Here is a 23,131-nt window from a genome sequence, read left to right as displayed (position 1 = left end):
AAGGTCGGCCATTGTTGTCAGAGTACAAAGTGCAGACCAGTCATGTTCTCCATAATGCGTGTTTATAATGTCCTTTATTTATACAGTGCTCTAAATGGCAAAATAAAACATCAAAGCGTTTTCTGATATAGTTCATCATACATTATACATATACACATACATCCAAAACTACTCAAATCTAAGATTACCTGAAAACCGGCTACATGGCCAAGTCAGGATTATTCTTCTCCACATTGCTGCCAAACTGCCCCCCAAACCGGAAATGAGTCAGCATTTCTGCACTACTGTTGGCTGCGTCGCAAAGACTCGACATTGGTTATTTTTGGTCTGGTTAGATGCCTTAAAGAAATGTCTATGGTTACAAGAACTTTAAACCATTTGTTTAAAGAACAAAAACGTAATAGCTGAGTGAACTGCATTTGAAGACTTTCATGTTTCTCAAAAAGAACCAAAGAAGAGCCCAAATGAGATGGCAGAGGCTGAGGAGTCTGGAACCACGATCAATATCTATGCATTGGATGAGCAGTAGCGTATTAACCATAAAATATTAAAGGGTGAACTTGGGAAAAAGGCCTTGAAGAATGCATTAAATGGACATAGATAGTGTAAAGATACTGTGGAAATTCAGTTTGAAGTACTCATGATTTATGTGATGTGATGTATGCAGGGTTAAGGTTAGAAACATGTTTTTGACCCACGTCGTCAAGTTCACAATTATAACTGTTATGGAGCATCAAATAACTCAAATAACAAATAAATTAATATCTGTATATCACAAAAATATTTATATCTTATCTTTGTCCCTTTACTCAAATGACAATAATCTGCCCTTGCAGAAGGATTTTGTCAACTTAATTCTAAATGTGCTGAGCAACGGGAAAAAGAAGATTTCTTTTCTACAAACAACTCGACATTGTTTATCTCCACACCTCCCACAGAGCATCCACCTGTCCTTCCTGCGGACGGTGCCTCCCTACTCCCACCAGGCGCACGTGTGGTTCGACCTGATGCGCGAGTTCAACTGGAACCACATCATCCTGATAGTGAGCGACGACCACGAGGGGCGTGCCGCGCAGAAGAGGCTCGAGACCCTCTTGGAGGAGAGAGAAACAAAGGTGAGATGCTCCGTCTTCCGCCCCCCTCCGCCCCCCCCCCCCCCCCCCCGCCCCCTCCTAGCCCCCAACACCTCCACCGCCACCAACAGTGTGTGAGCATGAGAGCGCGCGAGCTGTGTAAGGTTTTTGAAACCTCAGTGGTCTTCTATGTAACTGTTTTCCTTTCTGTTATGTGGCCACATCTCTCTCTCTCACCGTTGTGTAAACATTGGCTAACATTCCTAGTGACATCAACAGCGTCTAATGTGGTGTAATCTGACCAAAGTTTGTACGTTTATTTGCTCATCTTCACGTTGCTTTTTGCCATAGTCCAAATTATCCTGTGTCTATCCACATTGGGAGCCAAATAGTGGACTTTAACTTGGGGCTTTGCAAACCATCACAGACTGAGGTGTTTTTTTTTCGGGGGGGGGGGGGCGAGGCGGACGACAGGTGTTCCTCCCGGTGCCCGATGAATGGCCGGCTTCATTATCCGACACAGACCTCTGCCTTGTGTTCATCGCCCCCATCCCAGGTCATCTTCGCATGATACGGGGAGATGTTTTTTTTGCCTCGTCAGATAGCGCTGATGCATCCATTCTGACTGTAGCTCCGAGCCGTCTATGTGGGTCAGTGAAATGCTGATCTTCTTTAAGCCAAAACAGACTTGAGACTGCGATGATGTTGTGCCCTTTAGGAACAGGGAGAAAGCGGGCGAGAGAGAGAAAGAGAGAGAAAGAGAGAGAGAGAGAACTGCCATCTATTCCATCCATGTAAAGAAGATGAAATTACTGTGGGATTTTTTTTCTTTCCTCTTTATACTTTAGTGATGCTTGTCCCTCTCCGGGGCACTTTGCTGTAATTGTGTGGTAGACGAACCGAAGCCTGATTCAGAGATTTAATTAAATCAGAAGCAGAGGAGACGCTGGATATGACACACATCCGAGGTAATTTACAGAAGGCGGCCGCGGTTTAAGTGAAAGCTGCTTGAATTAAGTTACTAGGATCGGCATTGATTAAAGGCCACCGGCATAAAAAAACATTTCAAACATGTTGGTTAATCAAGTTTTGTGCAGAAACATCTGTGAATTTAAAACAACTACACGCTCAAAAATAATCCAGATGTGACTCACATCCCGCACTGCAGAAGAGAAATCTGTGTATTAAAAGCCTTTGATGAAAACTGAGGAAGTTCATTTTAAGTTTGCATAATAATGGCTTTGGATCTCCAAATGAGCCCATCTGTGCTCCATTCAGGAACTCATAATACTGAGGGAAGTTGCTGTAGATCTCTCTAGTAGGAGGCGTTAATGGCCCATGTATTTAGTCTGGACTGCAGGGCCAGCTTGAGCAATTCTGGGCCCCTGAGCAGGTTTCGTTTGAGAACTTCTACTAAATGTGAACAAAAAAACCTGCTCAACCTCCAAGAATGAGGTTGCCAATGTCACGTATTTCTCATTAACTGTCAACAAACCTTACTGAAAGAGCGAAGCCTGACATTTCTTCTTCCTCTTTGCCATTGAGCTCTATATTGTTGCTTCAAAGACTATTTAGCAGTGTTGCACTGCCTGACATGTTCCATTATTACAATGAAGTCTCACTGTTTTATCGAGCCAACATCAACCGTCCTGGTGTAGGAATTCACTTGTATTAGTCTACCGCTGAAAATGGTCTCCAACAAATGCACTACGTCCGTCCTGAACCCTGCAGTGTCAAGCTGTTTGAAAGAAACCATAACCATATATTTGTGGCCCGTTTGTAACATACATCTATATGAAAAAATATTGAATACAACACTATCCATTTGGTTTGGTTCCTTTATTTTGACAAATTCATATTTTAAAAATGAGATAACGGAGCACATAATAACCTTAACATATACTCTTTTATTTGATCTAATAATACCACACAATGCATTTTACAGATGTCTTGTTTCTCACATTAAAATAAAAGAAGTTCTGATTTATGATTTGTCTGCTTCCTACACGTGTCGCCGCAGCAGCGTGCCCCCCCCTCTGCTCTGACTTCCCACGTATGTCTCAACATCAGCGGGGGGCGATGATGTTGAGACATACGTGGGCAGCTCCTTCATGGTCCCCATTGTTTGGACGAAGCCATCAGCTAGGCGCTGGAGCCGTGGATCCATTGACAGCTTCGACTGTGTCAGCTGATGTGAGTGGCTGTTGGCATTGTCAGATTATGCTGTAATCTATAAGCGAGTGCTGTTATTCCCACTAATCACCCTGGTGTGCTGCAATGGATTCATGCATTTTACATGTTGTTTTTAAGCAGGCAAGTAGTTAGTGAGGTCACACGGTCACTGGGGGATCGTTGTCACCACCAGCATCGAGGCTCTGGACACAGTGGATTTAGCCAGTGTGCAAACGTGACCAATCCATGAAGAATGCATTATTAACGCCTTACAGCGGATACAAAAATAGAGCGCTTGGAAACGGGGGGAGCCAAAGACATTTTTTTTTGTCAGCAATGCTGCTGTTTGCTATGTGTGGAGAGGATTTCTAAAGGCTTGTCTCCGAAAATGTTACGCGGTAACTGCATGGAAGTTAAAGTGTTACATTTGACTTTAAATGTCTTTGAAATGATCTTATCAGGGAAGTGGAATAAATGGAATCATCTATAATCCCACTGAGAATTTGTAACAGCGTTTTTAGAACCAATGTTGGTATTATATCATATAGTTTGGACAAAAGGATTATTCTATTACATGCATTTTCTTTTCACTTTTCACTTGTCCGCTTTATTTCGGGACTTGGTCACCGTGGTCTTTGTGCAGGGAGGCAAACGGGCCGGTGCACTGAGGTGTGAGCTTTGAAGCCAGCGGTGGAAGAAATAAACCCTGTGAGGCTGAGATGGATGTGTCTTTCCTGCAAAATGGCTGCCAGTGTCGGGCAGGACTCCAGAGAGTCTCCTCATAGCAAACCGGACTGGAATCTAAAATGGTGATGCCTCGGCTGCCCGAATCCAGTTCAACGTGACTCAGAGTCAGTTGTGCTGTGACCAAATGCCAAACCACCCACTAACCCCACCCTGTATGTACTGTTTCATCTTTGCCCTCAACATCTAACAACAGGAAATGATAGAAAACGAACACCAAACTGCAATTTTGGACTCTTTAAGCTCAGTTTCACAAAAAAGGAGGAAACGGTTTTTCAATCCATTTAATGAATTAGCAGCTCTAATTACAGCCTCCATTTTACATGTGAATTATTGGCTTGTGTTTGTAGGTTCAGCTGTTGCTTTGATTTGATTGGATCCTGCAAATCCTGATCCAATCCTGATTGAATTGGTAATCACAGCTGTGGTGCAATTTGTTCGGCTTTGGATGTCTGGTACCAAGTGTCTGATCACACTGGCTCAGAACATAAGGATGAAACTGATGGATTTGCAGTTCCCTAGATACACAGTTTGGAAACCGCACAACATGATCCCACGTGTGCGGTGGCGAGGCGTTGAATATCAGATGACTCTCCCTAACGCCCGCGTTGAGTTTGCAGTTGTGTGATGTGATTTTCCAGTGTGCTGAAGACCAAACGGACCAGATGGCTGAGCTTTTAAGCATTTTACAATGATTGTTGCTGGAAACCAGGACGCTAATCGATGAAGGCCAATTGGGCGTCACGGGTGATTTTCGCTTTGAAAATAATGAATATATTTCCCTCATCCTTAATGCTATTTGAGCTCTTTAACATTCATCCACACTATCAGCATCACTCGGATGCGGCCATCTCTGATGTTTTGCAAGCCCTACGGTTAAAGATCCCAATTTGAAGCAGAAAAGTGGAGATTTGTTGGAATGCTTTACTGCCCCCCATTTTCAACTGTTTATAATATTTTCTGTGTCTGCATATTTTCTCTGTGCACATTACTCATCAGAATAAAAAAAGGAACTATGAAAACCTCGACCAACTGTCCTATGACAACAAGCGAGGACCAAAGGTATATTTGCATGGTCAATGCACGCCGCCCACCAACTTTCCAAACGTAGCAACTAGAAACCAGCCCAAACCAGTCACCAGCCGACCCAGAAATGTTCCTCTCTTGGTAGCACGTGTTTTCTTTAGTTTTTTACTTTGAGACATTTCCCTATGATTTAATTGAAGAATGATTTTGGTATGAAAAATCTATCATTTTCGGTCATTACAGAAAAAAAAAAAAAAAAGATGTCAGTGAACGGCGCCTCGCTTTTATCATTTTCATTTTCTCCTTCAATAAAGGATTGCATGAACTCAGAACGCACATACACACAAAAAGAGTTTGCAAGTCCATTCCTTTGTGGAGAATCGGTAGTGTGGAACAAGACCGTCTCCCAGATGCTACTTCCTCCTGTTCTGTAGCACCTCCCTAGTTCTCAAAAGTTTCTTTGTCGGGGGAAAATGTCCCCTCACCCCCCACCCCCCCCCCCCTTCCCCCTTCACCTGTTTTTAGTTACCGGTTGCATTGACCTTCTTCTTCCCCTTACCTAACACATGCACGTCCTTCTTTGGAGCCTTGATAACCCTCAGTTTGCATGCAAACAAATGCAAAAGTTTTTTTTTTCCCTCCAAGCTTTTTTCTTTTTTTTTCTTTTTTTTTTCCGTTTAGCCGGTTCCCCTGGATAGTTTTCCTTTTTATCTCTGTCTCTCGATTTCAAACAAAACCGGCCAAGCTCGATCCAAACAGGTAAAGAGGCAGCATGGCGTCTAAGGTAGGGAAAAGTAGCTGGCTTGACCTTTCTTATGCCCCGATCACAGGCAGAGAAAGTCCTCCAGTTCAGCCAGGAGACTAACTTAACTGCCCTGCTGCTGGAGGCCAAAGAGCTGGAGGCCCGAGTCATCATCCTGTCTGCCAGGTGAGATTTGTGTCCTAAATTACACATGTTCACCCACAGTACTAAAGGGAGCATTGATTAAGCCTGCTTAAAAACGCCCTCCAAGACCAGGCAGGCCAACAGCATCCTCTGGATCGTAAAGGTGGTTCTTTTCATTATTAGTTAATCCACTGATCATTTTTCTGACTATTTAAAAAGTAATGGTAAATGTTTGTTGCAAGTGAATGTCTACAAAAGTCACACATTAACATAAAACAAAGAACAAAAAAAGATGTTAAGATATTTTGTGTTTGTGCTATAATTAATGGTTTATCAAAATGATTTGAGTAATCAACTTAAACTTAATCAAACTCTCTGCTGGATCCACCTCTGGAGCTTTATATTCAATGACAGTTGGCTTTTAAATTATGTTCCACCAAATTTGAGATAGATTGTTTTAAATGTTATTGAAATGTTGCACAAGATCAATGTGAAATAATTCTCCAATCTGGTGGTGCTGCTGCACAACATATGTGGCTTTTTTTGATTGTCCGATTATTCTGCCTTCGACTTGCTAAGAGACACTGCAGACCACATGTTGGAGCCCCAACCAATCCCAGCTGTCCATCACAAGTAGTGATCAGCGAGGGGGTGTGGAGTGGCTGTTGCACCTGTTGACATTACCAGCATCACATAGTTGTCTGCGGAAGAGCGCTCAGATCTTCGATTGAGTCAATCAGTGTCATAGAAACCAGTGGAGACTGGGCTGATAGATCCAGTAGAATCGTGTCTTTTTCAATATTTTGTGGCCTCCCAGATGCTGCGACGGTTGATTTTTGCCATGAGGCACAACATCCGACTAGACACGTGTTTATCAGGCTCTACGCTGCGTCTTTTTCTGATGCCCCAGGTGTATTTGCTCAGGCCGTTGCCCGGGTCTATGGAGGACTAAAAGTGCCACAATTAAGTAAATAAATACACAATTAAATAATTACTTAAATGTGTCATTAATTAATTAAAATTAGAATTAAATACATAAATGTGTAATTAAATGTGTCATTAATTAATTAAAATACAGATTCATGTTATGTAAAATACATATATACTTATTTCACTATTTACATTTACATTTCATGATCCTGCGTTGCAGTGCTTCATGAATTACTTAAAACTGTCAAACTGACCCATCAAAGTCAGTGGGCGGGGCTAACGCGAATCCAGTCTGATCCATTGCTTTGGTAGAGTACCTGGCCACGGCAGTATTTTATTCCTGGCCCAAACTCTTTGTGGCATATAGATGGCCACCATAAGGTCATCAGGTCAGTGATATTAGCAGATAAACAATGCATCTTTCTAGATGTTTCATTACAATTCATGTGTTTGCAACAGGTGGAGATTTGTTGTCCACGTTGGGGTGAATGGATTCAGTCGTTTAGTAGCTCTGCATCAATCCAGTATCCGGAATTGATTTGTCTTGACTTGATACACAGGGTAACCAATCAGGCGTTAGGTTCCGCCTACCAACTTTTGATGGGTCAGTTTGACAGTTTTAAGTAATTCATGAAGCACTGCAACGCAGGATCATGAAATGTAAATGTAAATAGTGAAATAAGTATATATGTATTTTACATAACATGAATCTGTATTTGAATTAATTAATGACACATTTAATAACACATTTATGTATTTAATTATCTTTTTAATTAATTAATGACACATTTAAGTAATTATTTAATGATGTGTTTATTTATTTAATTGTGGCACTTTTAGTCTTCCATACGGGTCATGTCGTATAGTGTAACCCTGGCGGCGGATTTAAATATTCCTTTTTACAGGAACATTTGAAAGTATAAGCAGGTCTCAAAAGCCATTGTGTTTAAGAGGGACATGCTATGGAAACGTTACCTTTTCAATACCTGTGTACTTACTGCACATGTGTGTACCTGTCTACCAGTCCCTTCAATGTGAAATAAGTCTCAGTCATTTTTTTGTGGTTTTCTTCAATAATGCATCTAACCCCCCATGTCTGTTGTGGTGGTCTTAAAGAGACAGATGTCCAAACAAAGCAATTCAGACACACAATACAGGTCCATCCACAATTCTAGATCTTCAATACAAGTGTGAACCTAAATATGAGCACGATAGGTCCCCTTTAAGGCACATTCCACATATTCTATGGTTCAATTCCATCATGGTCACTCTCTGTCTCCTGTCTCCATCAAGAGAATCAACAAAAAGCCAAGTTACAAAAGTCCCAGTAAAGTCATGCACTTTGCAGATATCAGTTGGACAACACACAGCTCACCGAACAAATGAATCACAAATCAAACATTTCACTCCTTTCACTGTCATTCAACGTGCGGTGATGTAAAAAAGAAACAAAAAAACACTCTTTTGTGAAACTCCAGTGAGGAGGACGCCGCCGCAGTCTACAAGGCCGCCCGCTTCCTCAACATGACGGGCTCGGGCTACGTGTGGCTGGTGGGCGAGCGCGAGATGTCCGGTAAAGCCCTGAGCGAGGCGCCAGACGGTACGTTCATCCGGAGGAGATCGGTGGGAATATGCCAGTTAATGCCCGGCTTTGCTCAGGGGACCATCATAACACACACGGGATTAGAGGGATTAACCGTTGGATGCACTACATGATCAGCTGTATAACTGCTTGCTCTGTGTTGAGCATTTAAACGTTTAAGCATTATGTGTTTAAAGGTTTAAATGGGGCCGTGTATCTGCAGTACACTTTAAGTTTAAATGTGTATGTCGTGGATGATCCAAAGATAAATTCATTGTGCCATGCTGCCATGTTAATGCCCTATTTCCTAATGAATTACAAAGGGAAGAGTTTAACAACACATAACTGATAGAATGGTAAGCTACAACAGCCTTTCTTGTCTCTGTTCCTGGATTCTTTTCTTTTTTTCACACAAGTGTCTTACAATATTTTATCACTTTGTGGTCACAAACGTCAAGCGTCTCCCACCCCCGTCTCTCCCGGGCACCCTAACACAACCGACCCCCTGCAGAGCGTTTGTTGTCCCATCCATGTCCAGTGTCCTCCACCTCCACTGCAGCTTCTGCCAGGAGTCTGCAAGGCTGAGGGACCTGGTTGCAATCAGAAAACTTAGCTGAAGTTGGATTGTCGCTTGGTTTAATTTTAGGTCTGATGGTTATTTTTTGTGTGGTTTTGTTCTTATGACAAACGATGCTTTTTCCTCTGCTGAATCCTAAAGCTTAGCTGGCAGGGCAGAGAACATAACGATCCAACTTCAAGGGACACTTTACACATGCTGTGAAAAGGTCATCAGTCGCATCAATAAAACGATCCCTTTATTCTCCTGCTCATCTTCTAAATGTGGAATAGTTCTCGGATATCTTTCCCCGAGAACGGCCAACGGAGATGGATCATGCAGCTGATGTCTGACCTTTATTCAGGATGTCTAAAATGGCAGCCCCTATAAGTTTTTTACACGTTGTGTATTGCAAAAAGGACCCTGAGAGGCTGCAGGTGGCCCAGGTCAGTGATTCTCTTTTGTTGTCGGCCTGGTCCCAGGTCTGATCGGCCTCCAGCTCATCAATGGGAAGAATGAGTCAGCCCATATCAATGATGCGGTGGCTGTGGTGGCTCAGTCTATCCAGGAGCTGTTTGAGAAGGAGAATATCACAGAACCCCCGAGAGGATGTGTGGGCAACACCAACATCTGGAAAACAGGGCCACTCTTTAAACGGTAAGTTTGAGTTCTGTTTCTTTCCTGTTATAGCTGCTCAAGCTTTGATAATCTGTAGATGTTATTATTAAACAATGTGAAATTATTATTACCAGCCGATTCTAGATATAGCTGGAGCCCAAGTTTTTTGTTTTGACGTCATATTCTAACATTTAGATTAGTATTTCCCAACAATGAGGGCAGAGAGAGAATAATCTTTGGAAACTTGCTAAAAAATGAATATCTCAAAGTTCCAGTTTGTAGATCTATTGGAAGAGATGGAATACAATATTTATGACAAATGTTTGTGTACAATCATCACACATTGTGTCTCTGATAGCTTTTTAGGCCTTTATACCTGCCAGTTCGTCTTCATAGATGTTGCACTGCCATATCTCTACATTCCTCACATGCCATCCAAAGCAACTTACATTGTATTTTAACCCATGGTCTACATTTTTTTGCCTGGGGAACAATTATGGATTAGGTGTCTTGCTCAAGGACATTTTGACATGGCACATGGAGCAGCTGGGATTCGAACCACCATTCTTGTGGTCCCCAGCGCACCTCTCTAATCCACACACCACATTCACCCGAGAACAGACCAAGCAATCACCATAACAAGTCTTTTAGTTTTTACTTTACCTGAAGACCACCGTAGATCTCCAAAATCTTGGCTGGGCTGATTGGACGAGTTTTCCTCACAACGACTGTAGATGCCACTAAATCTGACACACTAGTCTTTTAAAATGATTCATGGTCCCACTTAATTGAGCCAGAAACAATCATAGCAAGGCTGTTCAAGAACGGCTGGTTTTAACTAAACAAATCTTTGGCTATCAAATCAAAGCTTATGTTGACTCAGAATTGTGCACTTTTTTCAATTTTCATTAAAACAGCACTAAAATTATATATAGATTAATCATTTCCAACAAGCACTATGTGAAGAGGAGGCGCTTGTAGTGTTAAAAGCCACAGATAATTAGCCTGTGCAGTTGCTTTTCTGCTGTCCCACTTGGTTTCTCAGCAGATAAGAAAAGCCTCCAAACAAATGGTATAAAGGAAACAGCAGATATGATCGCAGCAAAAGACCACAGCTCTGCCCTGTGGTTATGTGTGGTGAATCAGCCATTTTACATCTCATGCATAGTTTTTCAGTACAACGCACTGTGACACTACCAACAACAAACAACACCTATGCACGCACACGTGTGAACCCATTCACACAAAGGAACCGTTTTCGTTGCCTTGCCGCAGGGTGCTGATGTCGTCTAAATACCCAGAGGGCCTCACAGGACGTGTGGAGTTCAATGATGACGGAGACAGGAAGTACGCCCATTACAGTATACTCAACTACCAGAAGAGTCGACTCATTCAAGTCGGCATATACAATGGAACGCAGGTAGAGTGACGGACAGCGGCGGCTGGGACCCGTTTTACCTGAATAAGCCCATTCATAGGAACGTAAATCTTGATCCATCCTCACCGTTCACGTGTTATTCTACTGAATATATATTACTAAAAAATATACATGCTCCAATTTTTACTATATAGTAAATTAAGGTTAAAGGCACAATTTTCCCCAAAAATGCTATGGACTGAAAACATTTCCTCTTCCTCATTTGTCTCTTTTGGCCGAGGAGCAGTGTAAGGTGGTGTCTGAAATTGTAGAACCCTTTTTTCTTTTCATATCTTTGTTTTTTTTCTGGGCGTAGACCTCAATAAAATCGGAGCAAGCAGGTGCCAGATCGTAGTGATGCATCCCAGGGAAAGGTTCAGGAAAAAAAGGCTTTTCACAGAGTTTAAAGTAATTAGAATAACTGCAAACTAACTTATTTTCCTTGGCTAGCCAGCGTTAGCATCACGTAACCATACCTGAGAAGAGAGTGGATTTTCAACTCTTAACTACATTCTACTTCCAATGGCAAAAAGGAGATAGATGTGATTGACAAGGAAACAGTGTACTTAATAGCCTAAGCAAGAATGGGGATTAAGCTAAAACATATATTTTCATATTTTTCATTGCGATGCAATTTTGACAAAGCAAGAACAAGGACATCATGTACACTGCATTGGATTATCTCATGGAGGTATTTCAATTCCTATCGGATCTAGGAAAACGCTATACGCTGAAAACAGACGTGCACGTACAAAATTTAAATGGTTAGAGCTTTGAAGTTGATTATTTGCATCACTCCTTGACAACTGAGCAAACCTCCCTTTGCTGATGAAGCCTGTGGGATGAAAGTTGCTATTACTATTACAAATTCGTTTTCATTTGTAGTTCATGCTGGTTGTGCAAAAGGTCCAGCCATGCAAACACGGCAAATAGCGAGGACTGCGAGTATCAGCACATCCGTTTACTGCTGATAATAACACGTTCCTGGAACCCTCAGGTAATATACGGAGGTCAGAGGTTGAGGAAGTAGATGAAAGAGCCGCTGAGCTGTGCTTGAATAGAGCTGACTCATTAGTGCTTCTCTCCCACGGTGCTGGAGCCTCATCAAGCCTTCTTTCAGCTCACACGTGTGATACCGGCTATGTGTGTGCGGCATCACTGCAGGTGGTGATGAACAATCAGCGGAAGATCATCTGGCCCGGAGGAGAGACCGAGAAACCGCAGGGCTTCCAGATGTCCACTCGATTAAAGGTAGGGAGCCTTCGCTTCACTGCAATGTGACATTCTTGTCCACACAGATCGAGTACGGACCCGAGCTGAGACGCTGGTGCTGACGCCTGCTCCTGTGGGGGGGTGGGGAGGTGGGGGTGGGGGGCGTGCAGGGGCATATAAAGGCAGCAGGGATGTATTTGCTACTTTTATCTTTTCAAATTTTTCATAGGCCTGCACAGACTGTCTCATCCGTATCCTTGTCAGTTACCTTAACATTCACCTATCTTTGTGAGTCCATGGGAATCTGGGAGTTGTCTTTTCATGTATTGGCTGGGTTCTTCCAATTTCTCTCTCTCTCTCTCTCTCTCTCTCTCCCTCTCTCCCTCTCGTTGGAAGCAGGATCCAAACGGATACGCCTCTTTCTGTGTGATAAACAGCTTTCTGTCCCGTCTGTTGTAGATAGTGACGATACACCAGGAGCCATTTGTGTATGTGAAACCCACTCAGCTGGATGGAACATGCAAGGAGGAAATGACTTTAAATGGAGTCTTAATTAAAAAGGTTATCTGCACTGGGCCCAATGAGACCATCCCAGGTAACCTATCAGGGACGTTTCTACTATCACTGTGCTTTAACTGCACCCGCCAAACACCCACTGGAGATGCATACATATATATGCAGTAGGTATCTATATATGTATGCATGTAGCTGAGTGTGCCATTCAGAGTGAGTGGTTGTTGGGGTGCTTGGTTTGTATGAGGTGACTGTGTGTGTGGTCGTCTGCAGTCACGCATTTCGTTCAGTCTACGTGCGCCGCCTTTGGATGAAAAAAAAACAACAAAAACACTACGTTTTTCCTCAAGAGTGATTGTAACTTGCAAATGTTGCTGGTTTTGTTACAGGACGTCCAATTGTTCCCCAATGTTGTTACGGATTCTGTATTGATCTCCTCATCAAGCTGGCTATGACCATGAACTTCACCTATGAGGTGCATCTGGTGGCCGATGGGAAATTTGGAACTCAGGAGCGGGTTAGTTTTGCATTCAAAGGCCAAGTTTGGCGAAGTTTTCGCATGAGGCACAGGTTGCACGCACTACCTCACATTCCCTACCCTACATAACTTTAATACTTTGAATCTTTTACCCCACTAACAGTAGCAATATCACTGAAGCAATAAGAATTCATAAAGCAGAGACCCAAAGATAACGCATCTCCAGTAGATGAAGGTGTAGGTGAAGTAAGTAGGTTCAGGCTACAATTTGTTGAGTAAAATCATGGACTACTCATCGCACACTGGTAGGCTATTAAGTATGTTATATTATAAATGATGTGCTTTAAGACCTTGAAGCGGTGCTTGGACTTGATGAATAACATAAACCATTCTGGGTTTGTCCATTGGTTAGGGCTTGTCCAATCAGGTTCCTTGCAGATGAATAAATCATCAGAATTGAGTTATCACTGACACGTCAATGACAAGTGACAGTGTAAATTTATTTACAAAAAGATTTGTTTCTGTGGAAACTTTAACCCTTAACACAGAAAAGGCCTGTCGTCTTGGCATGAATGCACGATCCTATGATTTCCAGAAAATAAGACACATACAGCTTTATGATGGACGCACGCGAGAACCTCTCCCACCCCCCCCACCCCCCCTGGGTTTATCCCAAATCCTTAAAACCTGGACGCATATTCTGTAGTATGGACGACACCAGGTCAATGGCTGATTCTCATGTTAACGCCTTCCTTTTGGGGCCTCAGGTGAACAACAGTAACAAGAAAGAGTGGAATGGCATGATGGGAGAGCTCCTGGGGGGCCTGGCTGACATGATTGTAGCACCACTGACTATAAACAACGAACGAGCCCAGTACATCGAGTTCTCCAAACCCTTTAAATATCAAGGCCTCACCATCCTTGTTAAAAAGGTAAGTGTCTACTTGTAGCCCGTTAGGTGCTCTGAGACCACGGCAAAGTCGCATGCATCGTCCAGTTCAGGACTCCTCTACCTCACGGCATTGTTTATGCATCCACTGTAAACAAATGTTCCATCATTATCCTATAAATAATTCTGTTTACATCATGAGTGCACTAAATATCCACTGTGTTATTTCCAGGTATCCATTAGTTTTCATTCATTTATACATTTTATTGAAATAATGATAATCTCTCAGGTCACTTGTGCTTGTTCATTATTATGAGGCAGTGCTGACTTTTCAAGTAAGTCAGCTGTCACTGTGTGTCTTTTAACACAAGTGAATGCCACCTTGAAGTTGGTTGGGATTGACTACACAGTTAAAGCAAATCTCCAACAATGCACATGGGTTTAACAATTCAGATGAGCGTTGAAAGGGAAACTCAGAGTATAGAACATGCAAACGTGAGGTCACTGACGCTGTTGACCATCGATCGAACACTGACCGCGTTGTGTGTTTTCAGGAAATCCCCCGCAGCACGCTGGACTCGTTCATGCAGCCGTTCCAAAGCACGCTGTGGCTGCTGGTGGGTCTTTCGGTACATGTGGTGGCGGTGATGCTTTACCTACTAGACCGGTTCAGGTACAAGGGGGAGCTGGGTGTGTATGCTTGTGCCCACGTGTGTGTCATGACTCACGACTGATTCGGTGAATGCGCGTGTGCGTGTGTACATGCACCTCCCCCCCCCACCCCGAGCGCTGCAGATCTTCCCTCGGTGTGGACAGGAAGGCAGACGGAGGTGAAGATTGGCTCCAACCATTCCACCGCTCTGTCCCTGTGCCGCCGCCGCTCCTTTATCCCTTTTCTTTCAGAGTTTGTCTCCCCTCTTGCTTTTCTCGCCCATGTTCCCTCACCCTTCCCCTTGACCCAGGGTCGCCAGGGTTTTCCTCTCTACAGGTTCTCTGCAGTTTCTCAATTTCTATCTTCTGCAACCCACACAATTTTTTCCCTCTAGCCCGTTTGGAAGATTTAAAGTAAACAGTGAAGAGGAAGAAGAAGATGCCCTCACCCTATCATCTGCTATGTGGTTCTCCTGGGGAGTGTTACTGAATTCTGGAATAGGAGAAGGTGAGATAAAAAGCAGCACTAATCTTATTATAATTGGTTAATCTCCAAATTGTCCCTTATTCACAAGAAAATATTACCTTTCTCCTGCCACACTGTGATGCCAATACAGTTTTTAGAAAATTCTGCGTTATTGTAAAAACCAGAATCAAAAGGTTTGTGGCTGCATACGTTGTTTGTCTTTGAGGGTTGATTACATGTCATTTAGCTGACGCTTTTATCCAAAGCGACTTACATTGCATTATAACCCTTGCAGGACTAATCCAATTGGGATTTAGAAATGACTGAACTGAACCTTCAACCCACCACACAGGTGCGCCGCGCAGCTTCTCAGCGAGAATCCTGGGTATGGTGTGGGCCGGGTTTGCCATGATCATTGTGGCTTCCTATACTGCCAACCTGGCTGCCTTCCTGGTGTTGGACCGGCCTGAGGAGCGCATCACCGGCATCAACGACCCAAGGGTGAGTTCCAGATCATTTTAGACCATGGTACTAAACATTTGTATTCCCATGCATTTCGACTAAATACCTTGAAGATTAAGTAGTCGTTACTCAACTGAATCTGGTCGTCTCTTCATCCAGCTGAGAAACCCATCCGACAAGTTCATCTACGCCACGGTGAAGCAGAGCTCCGTGGACATCTACTTCCGGCGGCAGGTGGAGCTTAGCACCATGTACCGCCACATGGAGAAGCACAACTATGAGAGTGCCGCTGAGGCTATCCAGGCCGTTCGTGACAAGTGAGTCTCGGCAAGGCCGGGCCGACCAGAGCACGTGTCGGCCGGCTGCTCGACCTGTCAGACACACAGACCAGGGCCAGTGCAGTAAGCTCAGTGGGGCCAGGGTCATGGGCCCCTGGAGCAGGTGGAAGCTGCAGGACTTAATGCAGCTTTCCAACTGATCTGGGCCCATTGCCCAGCCTGGACAGACGGCAGGGACAGGAGCGAGGGTGGACGTGTCACCAGCCCTGGCGCCAGTGTGAGGTTAAGCTAACATTGAGTGGAGTAGAACCCTTTTTCAGGTTGTACCCAGAAGAACAACTTTGAGATGGGGGGAATCCAATGGGGGGACGTGCCCTCACCCATCTGGCATTGGATTTCATTTGGGCCGTAAGCAGCGGTAGAGATTGCTGGTAAACGCTGAATGACACACACGATCTGGTGTGCGAGAGAGAGAGAGAGGGGTGGGAGCCGTAAATGTGTATGTAAATCATTGTACTGTTGCTCCGTAACCCCCTCCTTCCCCTCCTCCCTCCTCCCCCCCTTTCCCTCCTCCCTCCCCCTCCCCCACAGCAAGCTGCATGCTTTCATCTGGGACTCTGCGGTGCTGGAGTTTGAAGCCTCGCAGAAGTGCGACCTGGTGACCACGGGAGAGCTGTTTTTCCGCTCGGGCTTTGGCATTGGCATGCGCAAGGACAGCCCCTGGAAACAGAATGTGTCCCTGGCCATTCTCAGGTCTGTCCCAGCCGAAGCTGCATTACTCGTATGACTGTCTTCTTTTGTTTTTTGGTATCTTGTCAATATGATTTCGAGGTTACGTACTGACCAGTTTTAGCCATCCGGTACATTGCCTTATGTTACATCTACTGTTTCTTGTTACTTGCCCCTCTCTTGTACGTTTGTGGTTGTCTAGTCCGTGTCTGTCTGCGCGTCTGTCGTCCTGTCCCTTTCTCATTTGTGTTGCTTTCTGGGATTGAGCAGCTCGGATTTTCCGCCGTATACGCGGCATTTATTAACTTTGTTATCTCTCCCCCCACCCACCCCAACCCCTTGCAGTTCTCATGAGAACGGCTTCATGGAAGACCTAGATAAAACCTGGGTGAGATACCAGGAGTGTGACTCGCGGAGCAATGCCCCAGCCACACTCACCTTTGAAAACATGGCAGGTATGGTCCTTAAGGCGTAGAGAAAGCGTTAAAAGTGATTGGACAAAAACTGCAGTGGTAAGGTACTGTAGCCCTTTTTTGTCCAATACCTTTACAAAATCGTTGTTTTAGTGTCGCCGTGGGTGCTCTGTGGAAGTGTGGCGTACAGTATCTTGTGCTGTTGCGTGGTGCGGTTGTGGTTTTCGGTTGATAGTGTGCTGCCGTCGCCAGTGGGAGCTGCTTAGGAAAAAAAAGAGGGCCGCCCGCCGAGCATGAGGGGCAGACGTTGCATTCATGCTCGGCGGGCGCGGTGGCGTTGTAGACCAGCGACTCACAAATCTCCACTTCTGCTCTCTGTCTGTCTGTCCCTCGCCAACAGGAGTATTCATGCTTGTGGCAGGAGGAATAGCCGCAGGGATCTTCCTAATCTTCATTGAAATCGCCTATAAGCGGCATAAAGACGCCCGCAGGAAGCAGATGCAGCTCGCCTTTGCGGCGGTCAATGTTTGGAGGAAGAACCTGCAGGTAGGATTGATCCCCTCCGCTCGCTCACACCCAGGGTGGAAGTGCTGATGCTTGGGGTGGCAAGACAGCTGCCTGAGCCTCCCTCCTCACGGTGGGGAGTTGGAGGGGGATTCCTTTTCTCACGGCCTCCTTGGCGAGTTTTTGCACGTTAGTGGTGGTGAGGTCTGACAGATCACTTTTGGGAAAACCATGATCTCCGATGCCTTCGTGCCGTTTAAGGCATCCTCAGTGTCACCGTGTAGATGCTCACAGTTCCCAGAGGCCAACGGTGCCCGTGTCTCTTGTGTGTGCCTGCAGGACACTACGGAGGCCTCTGGAAGTCAAGCTGTGGCTGGGACCCCCTCATTAGTATGTAACAATGTAGCAGAGCCATATCCACCCCCCCATGCCAGCTTTCGCTGTTAGATTAACAGTAGGACAACTAGCCCCTCCGACATGGCGGACAGCAAATCAAAACTTCACCTCCCACGTCCATGCATGACCTAGTATTCTCTAAGCTGCTGCTGTGGTGCTTATACACTTCATACGGTCAGATGACGTGGACATGGAAGCCAGACTACAAAGAGGAGCAAATGCCCTTGTGTAAAAAAATAAAAACAGTGATTTGCGGTCCGGCTGATGCACTATAATTGCTTCATCATGAATGACATACTAACAGTAGCCAGAAGCTAACAATGCAAATAGAGCATAATAGATGCAAATCAATGCCCTGGCCCAATCACACCACAGCGACTCTCCGAGTGTGTCAGTAAAACCGTAAATGCTCCTGTCCACATTTTGTCTCCACTGGAGTGTCCATGAGGCAGAAACAACATATGGAGTCAAACCTATGTTTTTTGTTGGGGGCGGGGAGGCTTCCTGCAATCGGATGCAAGCGGAATCAGGTGTCAATTAGTTTAATTTAACTTGCCAAAGTGGTATAGCCATGCAGACCCACTTGATTTAATGTGCCTCACTCCTGCTTCAAAACCAATACAATTAAAGGCAAATATCATTTTATGCATCAGAGTTTATTTACCTTTTTTCGTTAGAATGAACCAACCCATTTTAAACTGCAATATGGCAGTAAATTCCTCCACTGCGCAGACAAACAACACGATTTTCCCCACATTTTCGAATGTGGGGAAAATCAAATCAAACGTGGCTGGGACGACCTCCACCGGCCACACTCCCCTCCCTTCCTTCATTCTTGAAGGTTTCACTCCCTGATTGGATAGCTGGCAGGCTGCAGCCCGTTTAACGACCATGTCACACTGTGTGAAGTATGTGCTGCGGCCTCTCTGTAAAGCACCAAGGCTCAGTGCTGGGCCGCGCTGAATAGAGAGAAGCAGGGTGGGAGGAAGGCAGAGTATGAAATCACAGGCCTGTCAGCCAATCAATGTCCTACCGAGAACATCTGCCATTGACCTGACCGATGTATGTAACCTTCGTGAGTGTGCTCATATGGAAGTGCGTTCTCTCTTCGCTATCATTATTGAGAAAGGAGACGGACATACTAAACGGCCCGTGGAGCGGCACGTGGCAGCTCCGTGTCAGCGAGGATCACGTTGATTTCTCTGCAGCACTGAACAAAGACGGCTCATGCATGCTCATGTTTGCTCATGTTTGCTACGTGGACCGTCCCGGTGGACCCCTCCAGCTAAATCAACGGACGCACGCGGCCCCTCGCTGCCCTAAATAGAACCACTGAAATGGGGTCTAATGCAAAGGAGTGCACAGGCAAAATCCAGTCGAGCCATAACAATCTGTTCTGTTCGGCGTGAATATTATTCATACTTTTTGGGTGCACTGATCGGATTACGCAGCGTGATCTCATTTTTTTCCCAAATTGCAAAGGACAGCTTAGCTCTGTGCAACACGAGCTCATCACCATGGAAGATCTAAGATCTTCGACGGTTTATGTGGCCTCCTCCTTCCTTAGTACAGCAAGCACTGAGACCTGTGGTCAACATCATTTTGACTGATTGTGCGTGTGTGTGTGTGTAATTGTGTGCTTACACTGCCTTGGGTTCATGCACAATGCAGAGCACAGAACGTGCACTTCTGACTAACGCCACATGTGCTACTAACTAAATTCTGAGATGTAGTGGTGGACCTACTTAATTATTTGTTTGGTAAGATCACTTAAACCAATTTCACACAAACGGAACATACCGTTTTTGTCTTTTGTGACAGATGCATAATGAATAATAATGATGATAAAAGAATGTCAGTCACGTTACTGTTCATGTCCACTCGCATAGCTCTCACGGCATCGTTTTTTCAGCCGTGGGAGTTATCTACGTTGGATGACAAGGATGAACGCGCTACAGCGACTTCAGAGACTATACCAATAAGAAAAAGAAACGTGCATGATACAATAAAAAACAAACAATCAAACCGTTCATATAAATTCACAAATCACTGACACAGAACTTGAAAATTAAAATAAAAGTACATTCTCATGTCTCCTTGAAAAAAAATGAATTTTTTACTCACTGCAACATTGCTGCTGATCAGTAATGTTCCAATAAAACATTTAATGTTTCAAACTTTGCTCTTAATACTGATACTAAATTGACATCTTACAGTATGTTGCTATACGTTGATCATTTTAATAACCACTGCATCACTGAGAGGCTACGCACGTCCGGCTTTCGGCTTTCCCTCATCAGGCGTTACTCAGGAGTGCAGCGTTTGTGTCGTTTTGGGGAGAAATCCGACTGTCAGATACCCTCCGTTGCGTGGTGACGAATATGATGTATCCCGACAATGTACTGCGGTGGCAGCTGTGCACTGTGCGTGGGCCACGCCACGTTCGGCATGCCGCGCGTGTTGCGGGGACTGTGCGCGTGCAGCACCTCATCAGGGCTCAGAGCGCGCCGGACTCCACTCCTGCAGCCGCCCACGTGTGATAAATAGGGGGTAAAGTAACGATTAAAAGAACATAAGGGACATCACTGAGGCATTGATTTTGTTCTGCTGAAGCGAGGCGCTTGCAGCCAGAGGCGCACAGTCTAACTTCCTCCATTTACTAACATGAGATGTCATCTTCCAACAGGAAATGCATTTTACTTGCCATCACCTGCAATAAAATCGAGTGATGCCGCGCACCAATAATTCCTCTGCCACCTCTCATCTGTCCTCCACGCCAGCTAACGACTGCTCCACACCTGATTTCGAGTCATTAGGGGTCTGAGAGAGAAATGTGCTCAAAATGTGCCTAGTCATGTGACCTGATGAAAAAGGATGTCCTGCGGGGGGCCCCTGCTGGCCAGGATTGATTTGTCATGTTATTTGTTTTGTGTTTCCCCCCTCCCTCTCTTTTTTGAACTTCAAAAAACTTCTCTCATCCATGAAACGTTTTGGCATGTTGAAATTCACACCACACTGCCCCGCCCGGCTAAAGGGCCTCCCTCCCTGCAACTACTCGCTCACCCTTCACTTATACTTTACCAACATCCACCTTAAAGTGCTTTCATTTTGTTTGTTTTTTAGAAATGTCACCCTTTAGCCTCCATCTGCACAAATCATCTTGAAATCAAGCACACAGAATAACGCCTGCACTTTGACTGATTAAGGAATATATTTTGCAGCTACAGGTCGACATTCCTTAGAAAGCACTTTTTTTTCTAATGCACTTTTTCCTCATTCTCCATCCCATTCCCTTGTGTGTGGGGTGAATTTCCATTATACCACTTTCAGGTATAATGTCTTTAATGGGCTTCAGTTATTGACTTTTGTCGCTGTTGTTTTCCCTCTGATATGCATTTTAGTGGCCTCCTATACTGCAGCTTCTTGACTTTTTATACCTGCTTGGCTTTGGATGTGGACGTTTGCTTTGCTAGTCTTTTTTAAACTATGCGCCCTTTTTGGTTCCCTTGGCTTTTGCTTAAGGATCATCTTTAAAGTAATAATGATCAAGGATGGAAATTTATTTTATTTTCCTTTTCTCCCCCTATGCAGCCCTCTTCCTCTCTAGAGACTCAGGATGTAAGAATACCTTAATATGAGTTTTTTATTATTTCTTTGTTGCACACAAACACCCAGTTATTGATGGTATGATGGAGGGAGGGCAACACATTGCCATCTTGTGAGGGTACGGTTAAAATCAAATGGTACGGCCATTTTATTTTAATCATAAACATTTCTAAACATCTTCCAGAGCTCTGACCTCGGTCCCAACTGAGTACAGACTAGTTTACAGATAGTTTTGTAAGACCTTTTTTTTTGTTTAAATTACAATTTAAGACCACTTGTGTGTTAAGATGAAGTTGCAACTGTGTGTTCAGGCCATAGTGACCATGCAGGCAGAATATTCGGTAGTGCAAAGTAGGTATCACACCACTGACATCTTTACTAGTCATCCCTCATTCCAATGCATTTCTAGGGTCCGGGTGAATGTGTCAGCACATTCTGAGAGGACTACCGTGCCATGTTGTGCAGTCCCAGGGTGAAACTTTCCCATAAAAATGTAGACGAAAGCCCTCATGTCAGACTGAACACACTGCCTCCACTCTCACACCAAACAGGCCGTATCCCTTTCTTTCTCCCTCTTGGCGTATTTTCACACTTCCAAAACCTGGAAAAAAAGCTGTAGTCTTTCTCACAAGGACCCTCCCTCTATTTAGACGTTGTCATATAAGGTGATACACTGGGGCGGAAGGTGGTGGTGGCAAGAGAGGAAGGGTCAGACTGAAACCACGGTTATCACCCCAGCCAAAAGGACATGAATAATGTTTCTACATATATTCATTTTAGGATAGGAAAAGTGGTAGAGCAGACCCCGACCCCCAAAAGAAAGCCTCTTTTAGGTCCATCAGTACCACCCTGGCCTCCAGCATCAAGAGACGTAGGTCCTCCAAAGACACGGTAAGGAGACGGAGAAGCGACATCTTCCCCTGTTTATCCTCTCCTCTCTCTGCTCTCCTCCTCCTCCTCCTCCTCCTCCTCCTCTGTCTCTACTTTCACCCCTCTCCTTTCTCCTCCTCTGTCCTCTCTGCCTACATCTCCATATCCGATCCGCGAGGGAGTCCCATGTTCCACCGACCCACCCATTTCCACGCGGCTCCGCTGCCTCTGCCACGTGTCTGTCCGTTCACCATCGATCAGCCATCACCATTTAGCATCTGTAGCTCCTCTTCAGGCCGAAAGGGCATCATCAGTGCAGGGACTCAGGTCAGGCCAGCAGCTCGCCTCTGGATTTGGCGAGGGGGCGTCCCGGGGGGATTTTTTTTTTTTTTTTTGGGGAGGGGACAAAAGCAGGCCGTCTGCCAATGGTGTTTTGTCTTGGGCTGCTCTTCCTCCCTGCCTCTGGTCTGGACGTGGACTCTCGTGATGGTGTGCTGTTGTTGGTGGCGTGGTGCTGTGTGTACCGTACTCAAGCGTACAACATATATCTGTGTTTGAGTCCTGTCGTTTCGACTGCTCGATCCTCTGTAAATCCATCTTTTCTTTGCAACAATCGCACCCCCTCCTTCCTCCATTTGGGTTTCTTTGGTTTGAAAAGCA

The 23,131-nt window shown here is 44.8% G+C and overlaps 1 protein-coding gene across 4 annotated transcripts in view; it reads left to right on the top strand.

Annotated features, from left to right (window-relative positions):
• Positions 1-23,131, top strand: part of grin1a (glutamate receptor, ionotropic, N-methyl D-aspartate 1a) — a 31,428-nt gene that overhangs the window by 4,343 nt on the left and 3,954 nt on the right. The window contains exons 3-22 of one of the 4 annotated variants that reach the window (XM_037483937.2): positions 939-1,115; positions 4,989-5,051; positions 5,846-5,943; positions 8,310-8,431; positions 9,452-9,626; positions 10,863-11,007; positions 12,169-12,255; positions 12,676-12,811; positions 13,119-13,246; positions 13,975-14,139; positions 14,651-14,769; positions 15,143-15,255; positions 15,566-15,714; positions 15,835-15,992; positions 16,545-16,706; positions 17,028-17,137; positions 17,496-17,641; positions 17,939-17,989; positions 21,587-21,613; positions 22,382-22,492. In XM_037483937.2, the coding sequence (XP_037339834.1) occupies positions 939-1,115; positions 4,989-5,051; positions 5,846-5,943; positions 8,310-8,431; positions 9,452-9,626; positions 10,863-11,007; positions 12,169-12,255; positions 12,676-12,811; positions 13,119-13,246; positions 13,975-14,139; positions 14,651-14,769; positions 15,143-15,255; positions 15,566-15,714; positions 15,835-15,992; positions 16,545-16,706; positions 17,028-17,137; positions 17,496-17,641; positions 17,939-17,989; positions 21,587-21,613; positions 22,382-22,492 (2,442 nt within the window). The remainder of the gene's footprint in view (positions 1-938; positions 1,116-4,988; positions 5,052-5,845; positions 5,944-8,309; positions 8,432-9,451; positions 9,627-10,862; positions 11,008-12,168; positions 12,256-12,675; positions 12,812-13,118; positions 13,247-13,974; positions 14,140-14,650; positions 14,770-15,142; positions 15,256-15,565; positions 15,715-15,834; positions 15,993-16,544; positions 16,707-17,027; positions 17,138-17,495; positions 17,642-17,938; positions 17,990-21,586; positions 21,614-22,381; positions 22,493-23,131) is intronic. The other 3 variants (XM_037483940.2, XM_037483942.2, XM_037483943.2) reach the window with 3 other exon arrangements.

This window comes from Pungitius pungitius, chromosome 18, assembly GCF_949316345.1.
Source record: "Pungitius pungitius chromosome 18, fPunPun2.1, whole genome shotgun sequence".
Classification (NCBI taxonomy): Eukaryota; Metazoa; Chordata; class Actinopteri; order Perciformes; family Gasterosteidae; genus Pungitius; species Pungitius pungitius.
This window is presented reverse-complemented; position numbering and strand designations above follow the sequence as displayed.